Raw genomic sequence first — 21,400 nt, 5'->3', positions numbered from 1 at the left:
TCCAAAAGAAACCTATATATGTACCAAGTTTTAAAAGGAAGGCTAGAATTAAATCGAAATCTGTAAAAATCACATTCTCAACATATACACCCTACCCTTCAACTTCTATAATATGCATAGTCTCTATCATTATTTTGTATTTGAGCAAATGTATGTCTCATTTTTAATGCTATAAAATATATCAATTTCAAAGTTGATTTTGTTGACTCCTTCAAAACAATATGATGGGGAAAAACATGCTGATTGCTATCAATAATAAAGCCAAGTGGAAATAATTCAGGCATTCGACAATTACCCAGAATTTAACTGAACCTATTTCCAGAGACAACCTGAGTGGCTCTGTGACTAGGGACTGAATACTGTCAGAACTGCTTCCACTGCAGCCTGCAAATGCTTTTTTGTTTCCATAGTGAATATCCCTGTGTGACCTTTCTCAAGTTCTGATGGTCTACTTATAAATAAATCAAACAAAAACTGCCCACTCATTATTTGTACCACTAACCATCCCAAATATTTATTATCTCAGTACTACCAACCACAAGGCAGACTCTTAGAACTTATTAATTTAAGAGTACTTTGCAGTATGAAGCATCAAGGACAAGGCCCAACAGAAACATCACCAATAAGACCAAAAGCAAAACACTTCAGTGATCCTTAGCCTATTTTGGATTAAGATGTGAGGAGTAAACATAAACATCAGCCTACATTAAAAACCAACAATTCAAGGCTTACTTTCAACAGATCCTTGGAGAATGTCACACCCCCATTTACCCCTTGGAGATTTGCAATGAACTCCTGGCAGGTCATCTTCTTTCCAATATTCTGGAACAGAACAGGAACAAAGAGTGTATCATAATGACATCTATGGAATTAAGATTAATTCTTAAATATGCCATTAAGCAGAGCAAAAATTTGTTTTTGCAAACATGACCATACGTACATATAAAACCACAATATACATATAATACAATTCTAATGCATAAAAACAGATGGCTTATTATGCTTTTAAAATTCTCATTAAATATAAATAGCAAAATTATATCAAGCACTTATTTTAACACAGGAAAAAATATGAAAAACCTATGCTACATTTATATAAATAATACATAATACAGTTTTTAACAAAAAACACAGGTAAAACTGACATTTCCGAGCTGAACTTGGATAGTTGTTTATGTGTTTATTTGTTATTTCCTACATACTGTCAAGATATGTGACAGATCTGAGATTTACCCTACTTTCAAGCTAACAAGTTAGCCTGTCACAATCTGACAGATGCTGGCAGAGGAAGTAAGATGCCTGGGTGAGAGGCACAGGTATTTATTACTCACAGTAACAGCAGTAGCCAGAGTATCAACATTATCTTGCGCCAGTTCCCTGGGCCCGAATCCTCACACAGCAACTTGAATAGGGCCAGATGCCACTTGCATTTGCATGGGTTGCATTATAGGAGAGAAACCCTGCACTTCAGGAGCCGAAATCTTTGATAACGGGCAGTAAGTATGCCTACATCCCTTGCTAGAGAGCGAGACACTAGCTCTATCCCCCGAGGTGATAAACAAACCTGACCATCACTCTCTATATCTTCCAAAGCTGCTCACTATATATAGAAACAACCTTGAACAGACAAGAACACAGGCAACCAAAGCCTCTGTCCAAAATATGTACAGAAAAGTGAGAGACCCATAGAGAATTATCTCCCAGCATATGCTTCCAAACTAATTTAACGGTAATAAAGTTTAGCCAAAGGAAACCACATTAATGAACAAAATGTAATTGGAAAATCTAAACTACAAAAAAAGATATGCTAGGAAAACTAATAAAATTACTATCACAGAGAATCATCTCCTATTCCAGCTGAATCAACTAGTAAAAGCTGCCAGTTGTAAAAGATTCTGAGGTTCAAGATGGACACCAAGATAAATCTGCCCCAAGTGTAGGAGAGGGGGGTAGAACACAGCAAGTGGCAGAGGTATAGCATCTTTGGCAAAATGTGGTCCAAGTGAAAACAAAGCATACCAGTATATTAACATACCTGTACACAATATTCTTACACATAAACAAATGCTTTTCAAGGCCACTTTATTCATTCACGAAAGACTAAGCGTAGGTAGAATAGTATTAAAATGAGAAAGCATACTCCTGGAGATAAAGACTTAAAGGATGCAGAGTGACAGATTTAAGGGAATGTGTACAGAATCTCAACTTCAAAAGCACAGATCTGCCTGAGGACGTCGCTTTACGTGTTTCAGGATTAATCACCTTTCACCTCCCTTTATAGCTGCCCTTCTCCTGTTTTACAGAATGAAATAATTTACCCTACCCACACTAAGCAAATATTTGCACTGAAAGTAAAAAAAAATTTTTCTTAAAAAATTTGCCTTTTCCATCAGCAAAGAGGGCACAGCAGATTTTATATGAAAGACCGAAGAAATGGTTTGACAGTGAGAACTGGCCTTGACAACTAACTCATTTGATGTTTCCCATAAATTAAATTTAAAGCACAGAAACTGTAATGAAAGATATCGTTTTGCAGAAGTATACTGAAAAAGACAATAATCCTATTTTCCCAATCCTTTTCAAGTGTATCAGGTCAAACAAGGTGCTTCAAGGTAAAAAGTAACAAGTATAATCAATAGTCATTATGAAATGACTTAGAAAGGCTTTTCTGGATATGATCCAAGGATTTCAGAAGATGAATGAAAAATCACTAAGTAATAAATTCTTTTCCAAGTCAGGTAGTTTCCAATTCTTCGCTTTTAACAATATTAAAGGAAGACCTAATTTAATTATTAGATAATCACCAAAAATATTTTTGTTATGTGATCTGGAAAATTCAAATACTTATAACATTATCTGTTTTTTAATTATTTGTTATTAATCAACATCTATGTAAAAGCAGATTAAAATATAAGTAGGAAAAGAAATGAAATAAAATCTCTTAAAAATTAGTGTTTGTTATATAATGATGCAAAAGTGTCATCTCACTATAATGTTTTCAAAATGTCAACTTTATTGAAATATAACTTCATGTAACATTCACCGTTTGGAACTAGACACTTCAGTGATTTATAGTACATGGACAAAACTGTGCAGCCATCACTACTACCTAAATTCAGAATATTCTTATCACCCCCAAAAGAAAGCCCAAACCCACCAGCAGTCACTTTCCTAAATCTCTCCTGCCATCCTCAGTATCCGTACACCTGGCAACCACTGTTCTATATTTATATGGATTTGCCTATTAAGGACAGTTCATATAAATGGAATCATATAAAATGTGGCCTTTTATGGATGGCTTCTTTTATTTAACAATGTGTTCAAGATTCATCCACATTGTTGCATGAATCAGTATTTAATGTCTTTCGATTGCTAAATAACATTCCATTGTATGGATATACCTAATTTTGTTTATCCATTCATAAACTGATGAATGCAGACTTTTCCTACTTTCTGGCTACTATGAATAATGCTGCTATAAATATACACGTGTCAGTTTTGGTGTGGACTTGTTTTCATTTCTTCTAGGTATATATTAATACTTAGGAGTAGGATTATTGGGTCCTATGGTAACTGTGTTTATTCACTTGAGGAACTGCCAGACTAATGCTCTGAACTGTCTATATCATTTCACATTCCAACTAGCAGTGTATGAGGGTTCCAATTTCTCTACAACATCACAGACACCAAATATCTATCTCTTTTTATTTCAGCCATTGTTACAGATACGAACTTGCAACCTGTGGTGTTTTTTTTTTTTTGAGACAGAGTCTCACTCTGTTGCCCAGGCTAGAGTGAGTGCCGTGGCGTTAGCCTAGCTCACAGCAACCTCAAACTCCTGAGCTCAAGCGATCCTCCTGTCTCAGCCTCCCGAGTAGCTGGGACTACAGGCATGCACCACCATGCCCGGCTAATTTTTTTTCTATATATATTTTTAGCTGTCCATATAATTTCTTTCTATTTTTAGTAGAGATGGGGTCTCGCTCTTGCTCAGGCTGGTCTCGAACTTCTGAGCTCAAACGATCCGCCCACCTCGGCCTCCCAGAGTGCTAGGATTACAGGCGTGAGCCACCGCGCCCGGCCGCAACCTGTGGTTTTGATTTTCATGTATCTAATGTTTAATGATGCTCAGCATCCTTTCACATGTTTATTAGCTATTTGTGTATCTTCTTTAGAGGAATGCCTATTTAAATCCTATTCCCCTTTCGTATTGGGATATTTGTATTTTTACTGTTGAGTTGTAGGACTTTATTCTAGATATAAGTTCCTTATCAGATGTGCATTTTATAAACATTTTCTTCCAATCTGTGGGTGTCTTTTCACTTTTTTTCTTTCACTTTCTTGATGGTATCCTTTGAAACACAAAATATTTTAATTAGATGAAATCCAACTTATCTATTTTCTCGTTACTTGTACATTTTGTGTCATATCTAATAAATCATTGCTTAACCCAGTATCACAAAGATTTACTCCCATGTTTTCTAAGCATTTTGCAGTATTAGTTCTTACATTTAGATATTTCATCCATTCCAAATTCATTTTTGTATATGGTAGGAGGCAGATTCAACTTTATCCTTTCATATGTAGATACTCAGTTATTACAGCACCATTTATTCCACCCACCAAATTGTCCTGGAACCCTTTCTGAAAATCAACTGACCACAAATATAAGGGTTTATTTTTAGATACTTGATTCTGTTGCATTGATCCAGATGTCGAGCTTTCTACCAGTGTAACATACTCTTGATCATTGTAGCTTCGTTGTGAGTTTATCATCTTAACAATTTTAAGCATACAGTTCAGTAGTGTTTCACATGAGTATATTAACATTGTTCAGAAACAGACCTCTGAAACTGTTTTATCTTGGAAAACTCAAACACTATACGCATTAAACAACAACTCCTTCTCCCCCCCACTGTCTCAGATCCTTGTAATTACCATTCTATTTTCTGTTTATGTGAATTTAACATTACTTAGCCTCAAAAATGGAATCATATAGTGTTTTTGTTTTTGTGACTAGATTATTTAACTAAGCATAATGTCCTAAAGGTTCTTCCTTGTAGCATGTCACAGGATTTCCTTTTTTTTTAAAGCTGAATGGTATTCCATTGTATGTATAGACCACATTTTGTTTATCCATGAATCTGTAGATAAACATTTGGTCTGCTTCCACATCTTGGCTATTGTGAAAAGTGCTACTATGAACATATTCTCAAACATCAATTGAGAATCCTGCTTTCAATTTTTTGCTATATACCTAGAAAGAGGATTGCTGGATCATATGGCAGTTCTATTTTTAATTTTTTTTTTTTTGACGCTCCATACTATTTTCTATAGTGGTTACACCATTTTAAAATCTCTCCTATTTGTCCACATCCTCACCAATGCTATTTTCTTGATAGGAGCCATCTTAATGGGTGTGAGGTTGTATCTGATTGCAGTTTTTATTTGCATTTCTGATTACAATGTTGAACATACTTATATATGGTCATAACCATTTGTATACCATCTTTAGATAAATATCTACTCAAGTACTTTGCCCCTTTTTTAATTGAGGTATTTAATGTTTAGATGTGGAGATGTAGAAGTTCTTTACATAGACTGGATATGAACCTCTTATGGATACATGATTTGGAAATATCTTCTCCCATTCTATAGGTTGCCTGTTCACTCTTGTGTGTCTTGAGCCACAAAGTTTTTAAGTTTGATGTAATCCCATTTTTGCTTTTGGGATCATATCCAAGACCACTTCCATGTACAATGTCATGAAGCTTTGGGCCTGTTTTTTTCCTAAGAATTTTATAGTTTTAGGTATTTAATCCATTCTGAGATAATTTTTATAAACTGTATAAGGGTCCAACTTCTTTCTTTTGCATAAATATATTCAGTTTTCCCAGTACCATTTGTTGAAGAGTCTGTCCTCTCCCCATTGAGTGGTCTTAGAGCCCTTCTTGAGATCATTTGATCATTCTGAGCATTATTCAAAGTGTGGTATTGGTGTCCTCAAACTATTACTGTTGAATTGTCTATTTCTACTTTCAGTTCTCTCAGTTGTTCATTCATGTATTTCATGGCTGTCTCGTTATGTGCTCTGAGGGGGGAAAAAACCCAAATAGCTTTTCCCTACTCTCCCATATCACTCAAGCTCAATAGTTCACCTCTAGTCACCAAAATATGTGAAGATTTCTCCCCACCATCAATTCTCCAGCAGACATCAGTTGGGTGTTTTGTATGTCAGTTCAATTGTGACACTACATACCTGCTGATATTGTAAGATCCCTCACATAAAGGGCTCAGTCCCACAAGACTGACCCCCACTTCAAATGTCAATCACAAGTAGTAGATTGTCCTCTATACTTTTGACTGATGGTTATAAATGGGGGTTCCCACCATCTCCTATTAGAGTTTGATTAACTAGCTAGAATGGCTCACAGAACTCAGGGAAACACGTTTATCTATTATAAGGGATATTACAAAGAATACAGATAAACAACCAGATGAAGAGCTACATAGGGTGAGGTGTGGTAGGATCCTCAGCACAGGGTCTTTGGGTCCCCGTGAAGCTGAGATGCTCACCCGTCCCAGCACGTGGATATATTCACCAACCTGGAAGCTCTTTAAACCTTGTTCTTTTGGGTTCTTATAAGGCTTCATTGCATAGGCATGGTTGATTAAATCTTTAGTCTTTGGTAGCAACTCTTAAGCCCTTCTCCCCTCTCTGGAGGTGGGAAGTAGGGGGGGAAGCTGAAAATTCCAACCCTCTGATCACATGGTTGGTTCCCCTGACAACCACCTCCATTCTGAGGTCATCTAGGAGGTCACCAACAGTTACCTTATTAGAATAAAAGATCCCATTACCCCAGAATTTCCAAAAGATTTAGGAACTTCTGACACCGAGCTCCTATCACTCAAGAGATTTAAAAAGGTCTTAGGAGCTCTATGTCAGAAACTAGGGTCAAAGACCAAATATTAGAACTCAAGATTCTTCTAGTGTCCTTATCTACAGGAGTTTTAGAAGGTCTATGTCAGGAACCAGGGGCAGAGACCAAATAGTTATTTTATCACAATCTAACAATTCTTATCAATATAGGCACCCGTTACATCTTCTTGGTGGATTTATGCTTTTATCATCAAAAAATGTTCTTTGTCTCTAGAATAAAAGTCTTAGCTAGATTCTGTATCAGTACTTGCTGCTTTACTTTGTATTTTTATGTAATGAAGATCTTTCCTTAAACTTCAAGAACCAACTTCTGCCAGCTTCAAATTTTTCTTCTGCAGCTTCCTCACCTCTCTCAGCCATCATAGAATTGAAGAGACTTAAGGGCCTGCCCTCCTTTGGATTAGGCTCTAAGGGAATGTGATGGCTCGTTAGATCTTCTATCCAGACCACTAAAACTTGCTCCGCTATCAGCAATAAGGCTGTTTCTCTTTTTCATCATTCATGTGTTCACTGCAGTAGCGCTTTTAATTTCCTTAAAAACTTTACCTTTGCACTCTCAACTAGGGCTGTTTGGGACAACAGGCCTAGCTTTTGGCCTATGTTGGCTTTTGACATGCCTTCCCCACTAAACTTAGTCATTTCTAGCTTTTGATTTAAAGTGAGATGCGTGACTTGTCCTTTCACTTGAAAACTTAGAGAACATTGTAGGGTCGTTAAATGGAGTAATTTCAATATTGTTTTGTCTCAAGGAAGGAGGAGGAGGAGACAGAGACAGGAATGGCTGGTCAGTGTAGTAGTCAGAACACATACATTTATTGATTAAGTTTGTTGTCTTTCATAGGCTCAGTTCGTGGTGCCCCAAAGTAATTACAATGGTAACATCAAAGATCACTGATCACAGATCACCGTAACAGATATAACAATAATGAAAAAGTTTCAACTATTGCGAGAATTACCAAAATGTCACCACGTCCTGTTGGAAAAATGGCACCAATAAACTTTCTCAATAGAGTTTCCACAAACCTTCAATTTGTTTAAAAAAAAAAAAAAAATTCCAAAAAACCAAAAAAAAAAGGAAAAAAATCACTACCTGCAAAGTGTAACGAAGCAAAGCACAATAAAATGAGGCATGCCTATACTTAAACTTATGATAAAAAATTGAGATGATAATTTTAAACTGGAAGAGAGGACATTAATTTTTCAAAATTCCCTTGGGAGATTCACGAACAAGATGTTTAAAGACTACTTAGTCAAAAATGCTTTTTCAGGATACCATGAATTTCTATTGTAAGGTATCAATAAAACTATCATCATTTAACAAAAATTGTCATATTTTATAACACTAAAACAATGATAAAAATCTGTGGACTTATTTTGGCTTATGAAATCATACTTCATCCTAAATTCAGATTTAATTGCTTATTTTGGCCTTCTGTATACTTTCAACAGTGACCATACTATTACCTATACTGATATAAAGATACCAATTTGACTCATATAGACTTTGAAACAACAATTGGGAAAATAGCAATTAGGTGGAGAAAATGGGTACATAAATTCAGACCAACAAAAGCCAATTCAAATACTTTGAGTCCTACACAGTATTAGTGTAATTAGCCAATATACTGTGCCCTAGTTTGCCTTACCAATGCAGGGAACAATCATAACCAAGATACAGCTTTCTACATGTCAAAGATGTCCAATAACTTCTTGAATACTTGATTAGCTGAAGTTGTTTTTAATCTGTCATTTAGTGTTCTCCTGACTCATTGGTAATTCTTCTAGCTAAAATTGAAGAGCGAAAGATGAAGGGTGAGGTCAGTCCCTTTCACTTCTTACTGGCGTATGTATTTAAAGACCTCCCTTCAGTCACAGGTTTTTATATCATTTTAACAGGAAGTAAAAGTAAAATGAAATGAAGTCTTTGTTATCAAGAAATATCTGTTATGATGCCTTGATTTTCTTTCTCCATGTCATACACAAAGCTGTATCAATTACTTTGAAATACTATTCAAGCAAACACTGTCCACCAAATAAAGCTAACTCCAATCATTGATTTTATATCTTTTTTTTTTTTTTTTTTTTTTTTTTTTTTTTTTGAGACAGAGTCTCACTCTGTTGCCCAGGCTAGAGTGAGTGCCGTGGCGTCAGCCTAGCTCACAGCAACCTCAAACTCCTGAGCTCAAGCGATCCTCCTGTCTCAGCCTCCCGAGTAGCTGGGACTACAGGCATGCACCACCATGCCCGGCTAATTTTTTTTTTTTTTTTTTTTTTTTATATATATTTTTAGCTGTCCATATAATTTCTTTCTATTTTTAGTAGAGGTGGGGTCTCGCTCTTGCTCAGGCTGGTCTCGAACTCCTGAGCTCAAACGATCCGCCCACCTCGGCCTCCCAGAGTGCTAGGATTACAGGCGTGAGCCACCGCGCCCGGCCTGATTTTATATCTTAAGGATTCATAGGTATTACAGAGAAACTTATACATTGTCATGGTTCTATTCATTTTCTTTCCAAATTGATTTACAACTTTGAATAAAAGTAGGCCTGCTCTGAAACAAATGTTAGCCAGTTGCATGCCAAGAAAGTGCTTTCATAGTACTTTCTCATATTCTAAATACTTCCCATTAAGTCAATAAAGTACAGAGATTTGAAAAGGCCTCCTGATGCATTGAGAGGCACAGCAATAGTCCCTTGAAATCAATGCAACATTTGCAACCAAAACTGAGATGCTTACTGAATAACTCTGGATCATTACTTTTAAATGCAGGAGGCATTTTAATCAAACTTAAAAAGATAACAAAATGGAAAATCCACAAAAAATAAGAATTCCCTTTGAAACTCCAAAATACCAGACAGGCCCAATCCTTAAATATTTAGTTAACGTGTCATCCTTAACGAAAGAAAATATCAAAAATTCAAATCATCCTATTTTAAGGGTTCATATAGCCCCCAAATTTAAGGCTATTCTCTGCATTGACAATATTGCCATTTTCAACTATATCGTCTTACAATAAAAGGAACTGTTTTCTCTAATTGTTTTCTTTTAAAGATACATTGAATGCCATTTAGAGGGAAATTCTTTGATGGATTTGTCATTTCTAAAAAACTTGACCTGGATATGTTTTTAACACATTCCCATGTAGAATTTTAAGATATTATCCTCAACCTTACCCTACCTATGTTAGGGGGAGGGAGTGTCCAAATTATAGAAGATTGCAGGGACTAAGGGCAAGAGTCTAAAATAGAAAAAAATCTGTAAATTTCTGTAAAGAACCATATATAAATATTTTTGGCTTTGCAGCCCATATATTCTCTGTTACAACTATTTAATACTGTCATTGTAGCCTGAATATGTAAACAACTGGGTACAGCTATGTTTCAATAAAACTTTATTTATAAAAACAGGCCCTAGCTGAATTTTGCCTATGGGCCATAATTTATCTACTCCTGGTCTAAAAGAAAAGTGTAAGAAAGTTGGTATTGAGGACAACATCACGAGTGAGCAAGCAAATAGACTAGATAGACATCCTGATGTATTTTATTCCTTAATTTCAAGTTTTCCTTTTGTTAAAGTTAAGCCATTTTTCCCCACCCTAATACAGAACAAGCTCTCAACTTTTCTGGAAATAATGAGACAAAAGGGGGAAGAGTTAAGATGGAGACTTCCATTCTTAGTGGGGGCCGCTAGAAATCATACAAGCTGCAGTCCAAAACTAGTACATGTGTGATCAAATCTTTGTTCTGAGTATGCCTTCTAGGACAATAGAGAGAATGTAACCTTCTAAAAATATCCAACCAACACCTACCTTAAACTCAGTCTTGGGGGGGAACTGTTAATAGGGCCAGCTGTCTCAATTAGGTACTTGCTAGGAAAGCAGACCACAGCATACACTCTGACCTAGAGGTTGAAGAATTAGGCATAATGACCCTAAAATTCTTCATTTTTGGTAGTGTAGAGTCTGGACGCTTTGTGGAAAACATGCTTTTGGAGAAACAAAGCTCTCCCCATCCACTGGTAAAATCTGGCTTCATAAATCCTGGGATATTAAAACACAGCAGGCACACCCCTCCCACATGACAATTCCACCTCCTCCAACATGTTACAATAAATGGTGAAAAAGCATACTACTGATTTGGTAATTACTTCGGTGATGGAGCTCTGCTAAAGCTCATGTTTTGCCTTTATTTTGTATGCTTCTCTACCAAATAAGTTTGATGATATGCTGCCCTCAGGTGTCTATTTCTCTTTATCTGTAAGATGAGTGGGCAAAGCAAGATCCTCTGTAAATTTTCAAACCAGGAAACTACAACTGTGATATTAAATGTTCTCTTTCACAAACCCCAATCCTATAGCTCATTTAAGTGTCAAGAGTTCAACCTTCACGGATACCTAAAGTCTTACTGGGATTTGTCCCACCTCTCAAGTAATACATTGCCATTGAAAAATGAACCGGAAGTGATAAAAAAAATATCAAACTGAAAATAGCATCTTAGCACAGTGCTTCTCAAAGTGTGGTTCAGAGATCTTGTTCCAGATGTCCATGAGGTCAAACCTATTTTTATAATACTAAAAAAATTAACTTTTCACTCTCATTCTCTCACAAATATACAGTAGAATTTTCTAGAAGCTATATAACTTATAATATATTGCAACTGACTATAACAGTAACTGCCATGTGAGTTGTATTTAACTCACATTAGTTTTGACCCCGAAGCCTTGTGAAGCATATGTAACTCACACGTCTCTTTACCTTGGGAGCCACGTGTTAGGCAGGCAACTCATGCTGCCATGCCGTGGCATACATGTTACCTGATGGGTGGCCCCCCAGGCAAAACCCTGCAGTTGGCTTGTGAAAATCTTACTTGTTGATGCTCTTATTGTTACAATTAATATTGACAATTGCATATAACTCACGCACAGAAAATAAAAAAATAAAACTTTTATTAAATTAGAAAGGATCATTTTGTTTTCGAAGCTTTTATTCTATTTTCATAATAAAACACTGTGGCCCCAAGGAAAAAAAATTTTTCTAGTGTGGCAGTCCATGTGCTAAATGCAAAAGCAGCTATGAGAATCTAGCCATCTTCTACCAAGCCAAATATTAAAGAGACTTGCAAAAATTTTAATTGCTATTCTTTTCACTAAATTTTTCACTTAGGAAAGCATAATTATTGTTCATAAAAGTATGTTATTCACTTACTGGGTTTTAACTGACCTAATAAATATTAAAAGTTTATATTTTAGTTTCTAATGTAGTAAATACTAACATACTTAAACAAAAGAGTTTTGGGTACCCCAAAATTTTAAGAATATAAAGACATCTTGACACCAAAAAGTTTGAGAAGTAGTAAAATATAGATTCTATCAGTATTTCATAGAAAGTATTTCATCTAAAATTTAAGAAGATAAACACATTAACTTACTATCAAATTACTAACACTAACTTTTAACTTATTTGTCATAGGACACATATTAAATTAAGTCATGGGATTAGAAGAGTCAGAGGCTCCAATCACTGTTATCCTCACTCCTTATCCCTTCACAAGCCATTTGCAGGAAGCAAGGAAGAACAAAACTGACTTAGAGTTTAACCTGCTTTCTCTTATCACCTTTTCCTAACGAACTGTGCAGATGTGAAAAGCTCACAATGATAAGAAAAAGGAACAAGTATATAGTGACTTAATAATGTATGAATTAGATAATCCGAGGTCCCTAAATAATGAGTCCCATTGACACACTGATAAAAGCCATCCTGAGGTATTTTCCATATATGAACCTGTTCTAAAGAAAGCAGAACTACACCAAAAAATGGGGGGACGGGAGGGTGGACAAGGAATGGAAGAATAGAAAAAGGAAAAAAGGCTTCCATTTTGAGAGGTCATAGAATCCAACAAAGTTGATCAAAGCATGATTAAACTTTGACATACTTCACTAAAGATTCCTATTAAAATCTAGATGGTCACCAATATGATAGTGAATTACATCCTAAAGGTCATTTTAAAATTAAAAACTTTCAGATCATGACATTTTCCTATGAAAACACTGCCACAGCTGACGATTAGGTTCTCAGGCCATCCCACACACGCTCCTTTCTGGTGACAGAAATAGTAGGGGAGAAAATGAATTACACGCCCCACCGGAACCCTCAGCAACTCTGAGCTCTAGGCCTGATGCTTCTGTGAACTTTCAGGACCACCGAGAAGCTCTAAGGGCTAAGAGCCTGGTGGAGGATCACTGTGGCCAGGGAGCTCCAGGTCAGGTGCAAAGAAAGACATGGCACCAAGTGGGTGGAGACGAGGACTCCAAGGGGGGAGGCACTGCTGGTTTCATAGAAATTAAGATCATCACTGGACTCTACAGCAGGATAAAGCGGAGGGAGAAAAAGGAATGCCAAGGATGGGTTTCATGGCAGAGGGCATCGAGTACACAGGGCAGCAGACAGGAAGGAGGTGTGTAAGCAAGTGGAAGACAGCAATACAGGAGATGGGAGGGCAGCATGCAAAATGCACTTAAGGCAGCTGCCAATTACAAATATGGTAACTACAGATACAGAGACTTCTTGAGGATATTAACTACATATGGTTCATCAATCTCTTGGAGGTTTGTGGCATATAGGATAGCACAGTATGAAGAATTAAATGCATTGCGTTTCTTTGATAACTATTTTTGTAATAGTTTTTTTTGTGACAATAAACCAAGTATTCATCCACCGTTTAAAATTGTAGGTTTCTATGGAGCAAATCCAAGAATTCAGTTTACAGATTAGAAAAGAAATAATGAATTCCTATGACCTAACTCAAACTCAGCTCCATAGATCTCTTAAACATTATTCTGCTACAAAACCTATATGCACTTTCTTCCTTGACTTCTTTCTTCTTCCCACCAGTTTGGTGTACTAGCCATGGTTTTACTCCTTATCAAAAGAACAACCCAAGACTAAAAACACGAGAGTAAGAACCTGCCCCATACATTAAACTCAGACTACGCAGGATGATGCTAAACCCTCAGTATATCCCAAAGACAAAATATGTACAAGAGGCCCAGCCTGAGGCAGAAAGAGCCACCTGTCCAGAAAAGCCACACCCCAGCCTCTTACACCCACTGCACATGATGGGCCGACACCTACCAATACTAGAGATCACAGGGGGACACTGGATAAAACTGCTACTAAAATTCTCAAGCCACAATGTTAAATGGTAGATTTTGCCAGCAAATCTTGATTAAAAATAAAGCCCTGGCTACTGTCTCTGACCATGGCCTGACCTTAGCCAGCCACTCACTAGCTTGTGTATCTCTTGTGAATTTCCAGTTGTGAGAAACTGGCCGCCTATGCTCCCACCTATCTCATTCCTCAAAGCAATTCAATGCTATGTCTAAACTTCTGCCACCTCTGAATGCCAGCCCTGGTGACAAGTGTCACCCTTGCCTCCCGTCTTCAGCCTGGGCAATAACCCTGCCAGGATGTCTGGATCCTAACTATGATCCAAGTCCAAGAGAGCTCGCTAGCTGTAGAACACATTTGAAGATTAGTCCAGAAAGGAAATAAGTATGAATTATTCTAACCTATCATATCATTTCCAATAAAATGCAAGGTTTAAACAAAGAAAGATTTAATTCTATCCTTGTTGATTTTTCAAGCAATATTCAATACCAGTTAATTCCAACAGAACAGAGAAAGATCAACTCTGGGGTTTCATAAAAATTTATCTGTATATACAAAAGTTTAATTTGCATGTATTTTGTAGATGAAGAGGCATTTTAGAAATCAAACATAACTTAGCAATTTAGCCACGGGACCAAAATTATAAAATATTTTTTTTCATCTAAGAGAATAACTAACTTATGGACAAGTAAAAGCAAGTCAATGCTACTGCTAAGATAATGACAGATCTTTCATGGTTTTTTTTTTTTTTTTTAAGCAGGTACTGCTTGAGGATCAATGAATTTCTCTCCCCAAATATTGTGTACCCTTCAGATTGTTTTTTTCCTAGCCTAATTCGTGAGATTTAACTATCATCCAATGTGAAATTAAGGCACCTCCCAGGGTTCTCCACCACAGCACCTCAGCTACCTGCTCCCACGTCTCCAGTTGAACCTGACTAATGAGGTCAACTCAGCCAACACTACCAGAGAGGAGATCTGGCTCCACGAACGTGTCTCATTCACTTCTGATCCTTACCCAAATGGCACAGAACTTGGAACAGAGCAGACATGCTATAATATATAAGTGTTTGCTGTATGAGAAAAGACATTAGAAAACAAAGATAGAAAGGCATTCCAACGTGTCACACTGAGCTATGTTAGAAGTATTTATTAGTATACGTTCCATCACTTTATTAGTAAGGAAATTAGCAGGCCAAATCGAGGCCCATACCAATGCATTTTCAGCGCACCATTCCTCAGAGTAAAGGAAAGATTCTCCGAGAACAGCCAAAAAAAGTTAATCTCCCAAGTTAGCCCTCCCCTATTGAAAGCATGAGGGCAAGCTGGTCTCAACACTTCTTAGAAGGAGCATGCTATTATTCTCCTATCATGACACAACGGTAAGGAAGAAAAGGAAAAGAGTTTATTAGTTTACTCCCCAAGGGGATTATTCAGGCATCGGACCAAGTAACAGGTGGTGGTAGCCTAGGCATTAAGGAGAAGGTGAAAAGGGGCAGACAGTAAAATAATACACTTTACTTTCTGAATGATTCAACCTCATGCTAATAAGTCAAACAGACACTAGAACAAAAAAAAAAGAAAAGAAATTCAGGCAATCATGATGCAAGAGAAGCTACATCCAGAATTATGGATCAAAACTTACCACCTAGAAGGAAAATTTATTTTGAAAATGCATCCAGAGGAGGAAAATAAGAGAAACACATTTTTATATGGTTAGTTCTTATGATAGCTACTATACAGTCAATAGACCTGTAAGAGCATGTGTTGTAAATAAGGATAAAGAACTAACGTAGAAAACCTAAATAGACAATCCTAAGTATACAGCACACATTTTTTAACACAAATCTGAAAACAAGGAGCAAAACCATGATCCTGAAGATGACATAGAGATTTCCTATTATTTATAGTTTTCTCCCTATTATATCAGTAATTTTGCTATTATAACCAATTGTTAATTATCTATGATCGGCACAACTCAAGATAATATTAAAATGTTCATTTATATAAACTGGTGTTTCCATCCCCGTTGCCACAAAGCAGCACGATGCTTCATCTAATCTCTTTACAGTCCCTCAGAAGTTGTCTAAAGACAGGGCGAGAGCAAATGGTCTGTCTAGATCTGTGGTTCTGAACCTGTGGGCTACACACACACACACACACTAGGGTGACCACAGCTCAACTGGATATCAAGTATGTGCAGATATCTGAATAAGAAAATAATTCTCACGCCTTTATTTGCTGCTATATTTCAAATTATTGTGATTAACAAAATACATGTTTATTTGAGAGTATTTTTAAAGCTATATTAGGTTTTTAAAAAGCAATTGAGGATTTAATAGAGACAAGCCCCCCCAAAATCTGACAACCTCTACTGCAGTTCTATGAGATCCTCAACCTTTAAATAGGAATCCTCCTGGATTCTCCCCACCCCCAATTACACATTTTCCACATTCAACAGATGCTAAATGCACATATCTCATGTGTTGACAGGACCCTCAAGATATCTGATGTGAAGAGAATTTCCCATGCCGGGAATCGCTGGTTTGGATCAACATTATATGTGCACAAACACACTCCCAATTACCTCCTTTGGCCAGAAAGTTAAGAAATTGGGGATGGGAAGGGAAAGGAGGAGGCAGAGCACACAAAACAGGGAGAAAAGAAAGCAGTGAAAACTTACTTGACCAGTAAATGCAAAAGAGAGGTTCGGACAACTCATAGATTGGTTATTCCCTTAAGTTGGATGAATGTTAGATTCTGACACTCATTTCGAGGCTCACACTGTGGGAATCATAGTACATTTCCACATGATATAATACAGCCCAAGAATGCTCCCTGAAGTATCTATATACTGAGTCTGTATAATCTCTGAACACATGCTGTATATGTCTATAAGCCACTAAAAGTTATTCTGAATTCACCTCTTACAAATTGCAAAAGGAACTTCCTAGTTTAGTATTTTGAGATACATAAAGACAATGTTAAGGTTACGGGTCTATCACTGTTATCTCCCCTTCACTTTGCTGATGACAGGAGCCTTTGTCCCCTAGTCCTCTTACAATCGCTAGTCTAACTTAATGGTCCCACAGGGCTCCATTTTGCCTTCTGTAAAGAGAAACACCATAGTTTCAAAAAAAGGGAATTATGTGAATAGTAGAACAGCTACCTAAGTATTAGTTCTTTTAATGTAATTTTTAAAATTGTGAGATAAATTTTATTGTAGCAAATCAAGGATAATACACTTTGAGATAATTTTTGTTCTAAGTATAGATTGATCCATATTTAACTAAAATATTCTCACTTTCTCTAATATGAAGAGTTTAAGCAAATGCCAAAATTCCACATCTGTGAAAGGTGAAAGTTCACTAATAATAAGAAATTCATTTTCTATTTTAAATAGAAGACAAGTAGGTTATTTTGATATTGCAATTAGTAAAAGAAGGGGAACTGAGAGGTGTAGAAAAGACTGAGTTCTTAGAGTTACTGCTGTATTTAGTGATAACAAAATTGACATTTTCAGAACTTATATTCTCTTTTCAACATATTGTCAACCATAATACCTACTAAAAACCAAAATGAAAACAAGTAAAAGCTCTGTATGCCATCTAGTGGAGAGAGAAGATACAGGACCCACATATTACTACCAAAACAACTCCACGTACCTAAACGACACATTTAAAATTATGCTCTGTGTTAACATGTAAAACAAAAGTTATTTTTTTCCAAAGATTTATGTTTACCTGCCTGCCATGGGAACCAGGCAGAGAATGAGAAAAAGGGAGGCAGAGAACAAACATATATGGACACAAAAGGAAAGATTAATAAGCCCACGATGCTTTAGATTTCTGTAAGACAGCTTCACAAGCCTACACTTACATGGCCGTGGAGATCAGTGTTAAGGAGCATTATTGCACAGGTAAGGCAATGGACTTCATCTAAAGAGAGATATGAGAACAGAAAACATTGATTACTATTTACTGTCAGATTCCTGCTTAGTATCATTAAAATAGCACACATTAAGGACCTATGAAAACACGATACTGTCCTAGGCATAACCAATCATATTTGTTTAGGGGACAGAAAATGACCAAGAATAAATTATAGAAAAAACCTCAGTGCACAGAGTTGGACCCTACTGGATAAAGTAAATTGTTCCTACCTCTCTGGAGGACAATTTGACAGTACATACGTACAGCCTTGAAATGGTGTCCCATGACACAACAGATCCACTTCTAGGGCTTATACTAAGGTAACAATTAATGGTCTATACAAAGCACAAGTATATTACACAGAAATATTGTTTACAACAGGAGACAAGTAAACATGACCCTCCAAAAACAATTCTGTTATGTCAAAGTCATTAAAAATGTTGTCCACATAGTCATGTTGAAATGGAAAGATATCTCACGATAAATTATATGAAAACATATGCAGTATAATTCTATTTAAATGTAAATACATTTAGAAGAATAAACACCATAATCTTAAAAGATTATCTCTAGGTAGTGAGATTATAATTTTTATCTTTTTATTTATATTGTCTCAATTTTCTATAACAGAATATGAAAATGGAAACAAATCAACATGGTTAGTTTTTTACTTTCTGGAAGTGAAAGTTAAACAAAACCAATATTTAAGTTTGCCACTATTTACTGTTTAGGTATCATTTTTCTGGCTAAAAACATATAGGCAGTAATCCTTCTCCTCTTTCCTACCATTGTTTTTTTTATTTTCTTTTAGAGATGGGGTCTCGCTATGTTGCCCAGGCTGCAACGCGGTGGCTGGCTATTCACAGGTGTGATCACAGTAAACTCAGCCTTGCAGTGTTAGGCTCAGTTGATCCTCCTGCCTCAGCCTCCCAAATAGCTGCGACTACAGGCGTGTACCAGTGTGCTTGGTTTTCTTGCCATTCTTTAAAGGCAAGATTTAGGTTGAATGGTTTTGTTTAAGAACTATGGACTAAACCAAAGTAAAAAATACTGCAATATTCTGTGAAGATTAAAAAATTAAATAATCAGGGGGAAAAAAAAGTTGCCCAAGCCAGAAGAATCGTTTCACACTTAAATGGCAACATCACTCTTCCTTACTTTATACAGGAGAAGAAAAAGTATGAAGAGTTAAGTTTCTTATTTCCAAGCATTAGAGTTAGTTGTTCTCCTTATCCTTTCCCTACTAATTCTCAATACAAGTACAATAGACTTAGATGCAGTAAAAATTTTATCAAGTTTATGCTAAATGTATAGAAATGCTTAATTATTGAATTCATAAATTAAAGACAGCCTATTTTTAAAAGCGTAAGTTTTTTAGTATGGTAGGTGATTTCTGTTATCAGTCTCTAAGTAAATGCTACTAAATGCCTAAAAATATATTTATTCTAGTTCCATTTTATTATCACATTATATACATTTAAAACACATTCCTGATAAGTATTTGTAAAACTCGGCAGCCAACTCTCAAATATGCCTATCTACAGCCAATTCCTTATTTTTCCCAGAAATGTCAACATATTTTTAGATCTGAAGGAGGTTCTGATAAAAACAACCCTCTTCTGTCTTTTTCATTCTCTAGTCAACACTAAAGGTGATAGAGATAGTGAATAACTGGTCCAAATCGCACCAGTTTACAGATAGGAATGTGACCTTAATAATCAGATGATGAACTGACTGCAGCTACAGCCGGGGGGACAGAGGGAAGACAGGTGCAAACACCTTAGTCAATGCCAAGTACACTTACCCCAGTTAATTGGCAATAACGAAGCTAAGAGATAAATACTATTTCTTATACACCTGGTCACAGTGATTTGTTAGAGTTTCAAAGTTTATGCAAGATTTTCTAACTGCAACTGAATGTGCTCAACTACAAACTCTGAAAACTTGGCTTTACTGCAGGACTTGGACTGGAGAAAAGACCTCTCCTTCATAAGGCAGGCCAACGATCAAGTAGTTTACGATTAAATAGTTTACTACGTAAAAATGGCACAATAAACACAGATTCATACTTCATTAAAATCATAGATTAAAGTCAGTGGTTAGTGTTATTACTACCAAACAAAAGCACCAGAGACATTTCTAAAACAAGTGGCAAAAAACAAACAATTTAAAGAAAGTATAGTCACACTACTGAATTGGAAAACAGAGTAAAAATAATTAAGAGACTAAAGACTATCATGCTGTTAATTATACATTATGCTTTTAAAGAGTAGTTAATGGCATGAGAAAATGCCCACAATGAAATAAAAAGACAGTAGGAAATAAAACTCTTGAATGATTCCAATTTGACATTAAATATTATATAAATAGACTAGAAGGAAGTCAAAGTGTTAATAGTTATACTTAGGTAATTAGAGATACTTAAATGATTTTTTTCTATGCAATTTTCTGTATTTTCCACAACAAAATGCAACTTTCGTAATAAGGAAAATAACTATTGTTATAAAAAAGAAATTCAAGAATTTGCATTCAGATTACCTTGTGAAGCAATGGTATCTGGGTTGCAATGAAAATATCTATTGGAGAAGTGTATCAAAACTCTCTCTCGTTCTTGAGTTTCTCCCACAAGAGAAAATGCTTTAAAGAAATACCTAAAAAAGAATTAAGGAGAAAAAAGTGAAATTTTAGAAAATTTTAACCACACTCTTTATGTCTGACAGTTAAAGTTGATTTATATAAACATGAGATTAATTATACAAAAATATTATACAGTTCTCTCTTTAAAAAAAAATCACTTCCTAGATGGTCATTCAATATAAATATGTATTTGTATTTAAATTGTATAAAATATCAATATAGAAGACGACAGGTTGATAACAGGGGTGTCAATACATCAAGAAAGCCTTGGAAAGGTAAGTAATCAGCCATTATGATTAAGTGTCAAGTAGCCAACTTTAAAAGTTCAATTAAAAAAACCAAAAGAACACTTAGGACTCAATGCATAATCATACAGGCCATGTTTTAAAACTCTACACACATCAGCATTCTTTTGTTGTTTTGTTACGTGTTTAACCTCCAGTAACCCACTGTCAAAATTAGTTACAATGCCATGTGCACAGCACATTTCTGTTAATTTTGTCTTATCACAGTTCATTATTAATTTGTTGTATGAGGAGGAAACTGGGAGGTAAAACTCTAGCTGATTCCTTAAATTATGGAATGATTTATGTATAAAACTTTTTAAAATAGGAAATATGAGGCCGGGCGCGTTGGCTCACGCCTGTAATCCTAGCACTCTGGGAGGCCGAGGTGGGCGGATCGTTTGAGCTCAGGAGTTCGAGACCAGCCTGAGCAAGAGCGAGACCCC

General features: G+C 36.0%; 1 protein-coding gene across 7 annotated transcripts in view; it reads right to left on the bottom strand.

The window, feature by feature from the left end:
- PSD3 (pleckstrin and Sec7 domain containing 3) overlaps window positions 1-21,400 on the bottom strand; it is a 435,489-nt gene that overhangs the window by 186,276 nt on the left and 227,813 nt on the right. For all 7 annotated transcript variants that reach the window (XM_069484900.1, XM_069484898.1, XM_069484899.1 and 4 more), the window contains 3 exons: window positions 20,572-20,684; window positions 17,981-18,039; window positions 733-822 (listed from right to left, as the gene is read on the bottom strand). In XM_069484900.1, coding sequence (XP_069341001.1) covers window positions 733-822; window positions 17,981-18,039; window positions 20,572-20,684 — 262 coding nt within the window. The remainder of the gene's footprint in view (window positions 1-732; window positions 823-17,980; window positions 18,040-20,571; window positions 20,685-21,400) is intronic.

Source organism: Eulemur rufifrons, chromosome 12 (assembly GCF_041146395.1).
Source record: "Eulemur rufifrons isolate Redbay chromosome 12, OSU_ERuf_1, whole genome shotgun sequence".
Lineage (NCBI taxonomy): Eukaryota > Metazoa > Chordata > Mammalia > Primates > Lemuridae > Eulemur > Eulemur rufifrons.
Note: the sequence above shows the minus strand (reverse complement) of the source record. Positions and strands in the feature narration are given on the sequence as shown.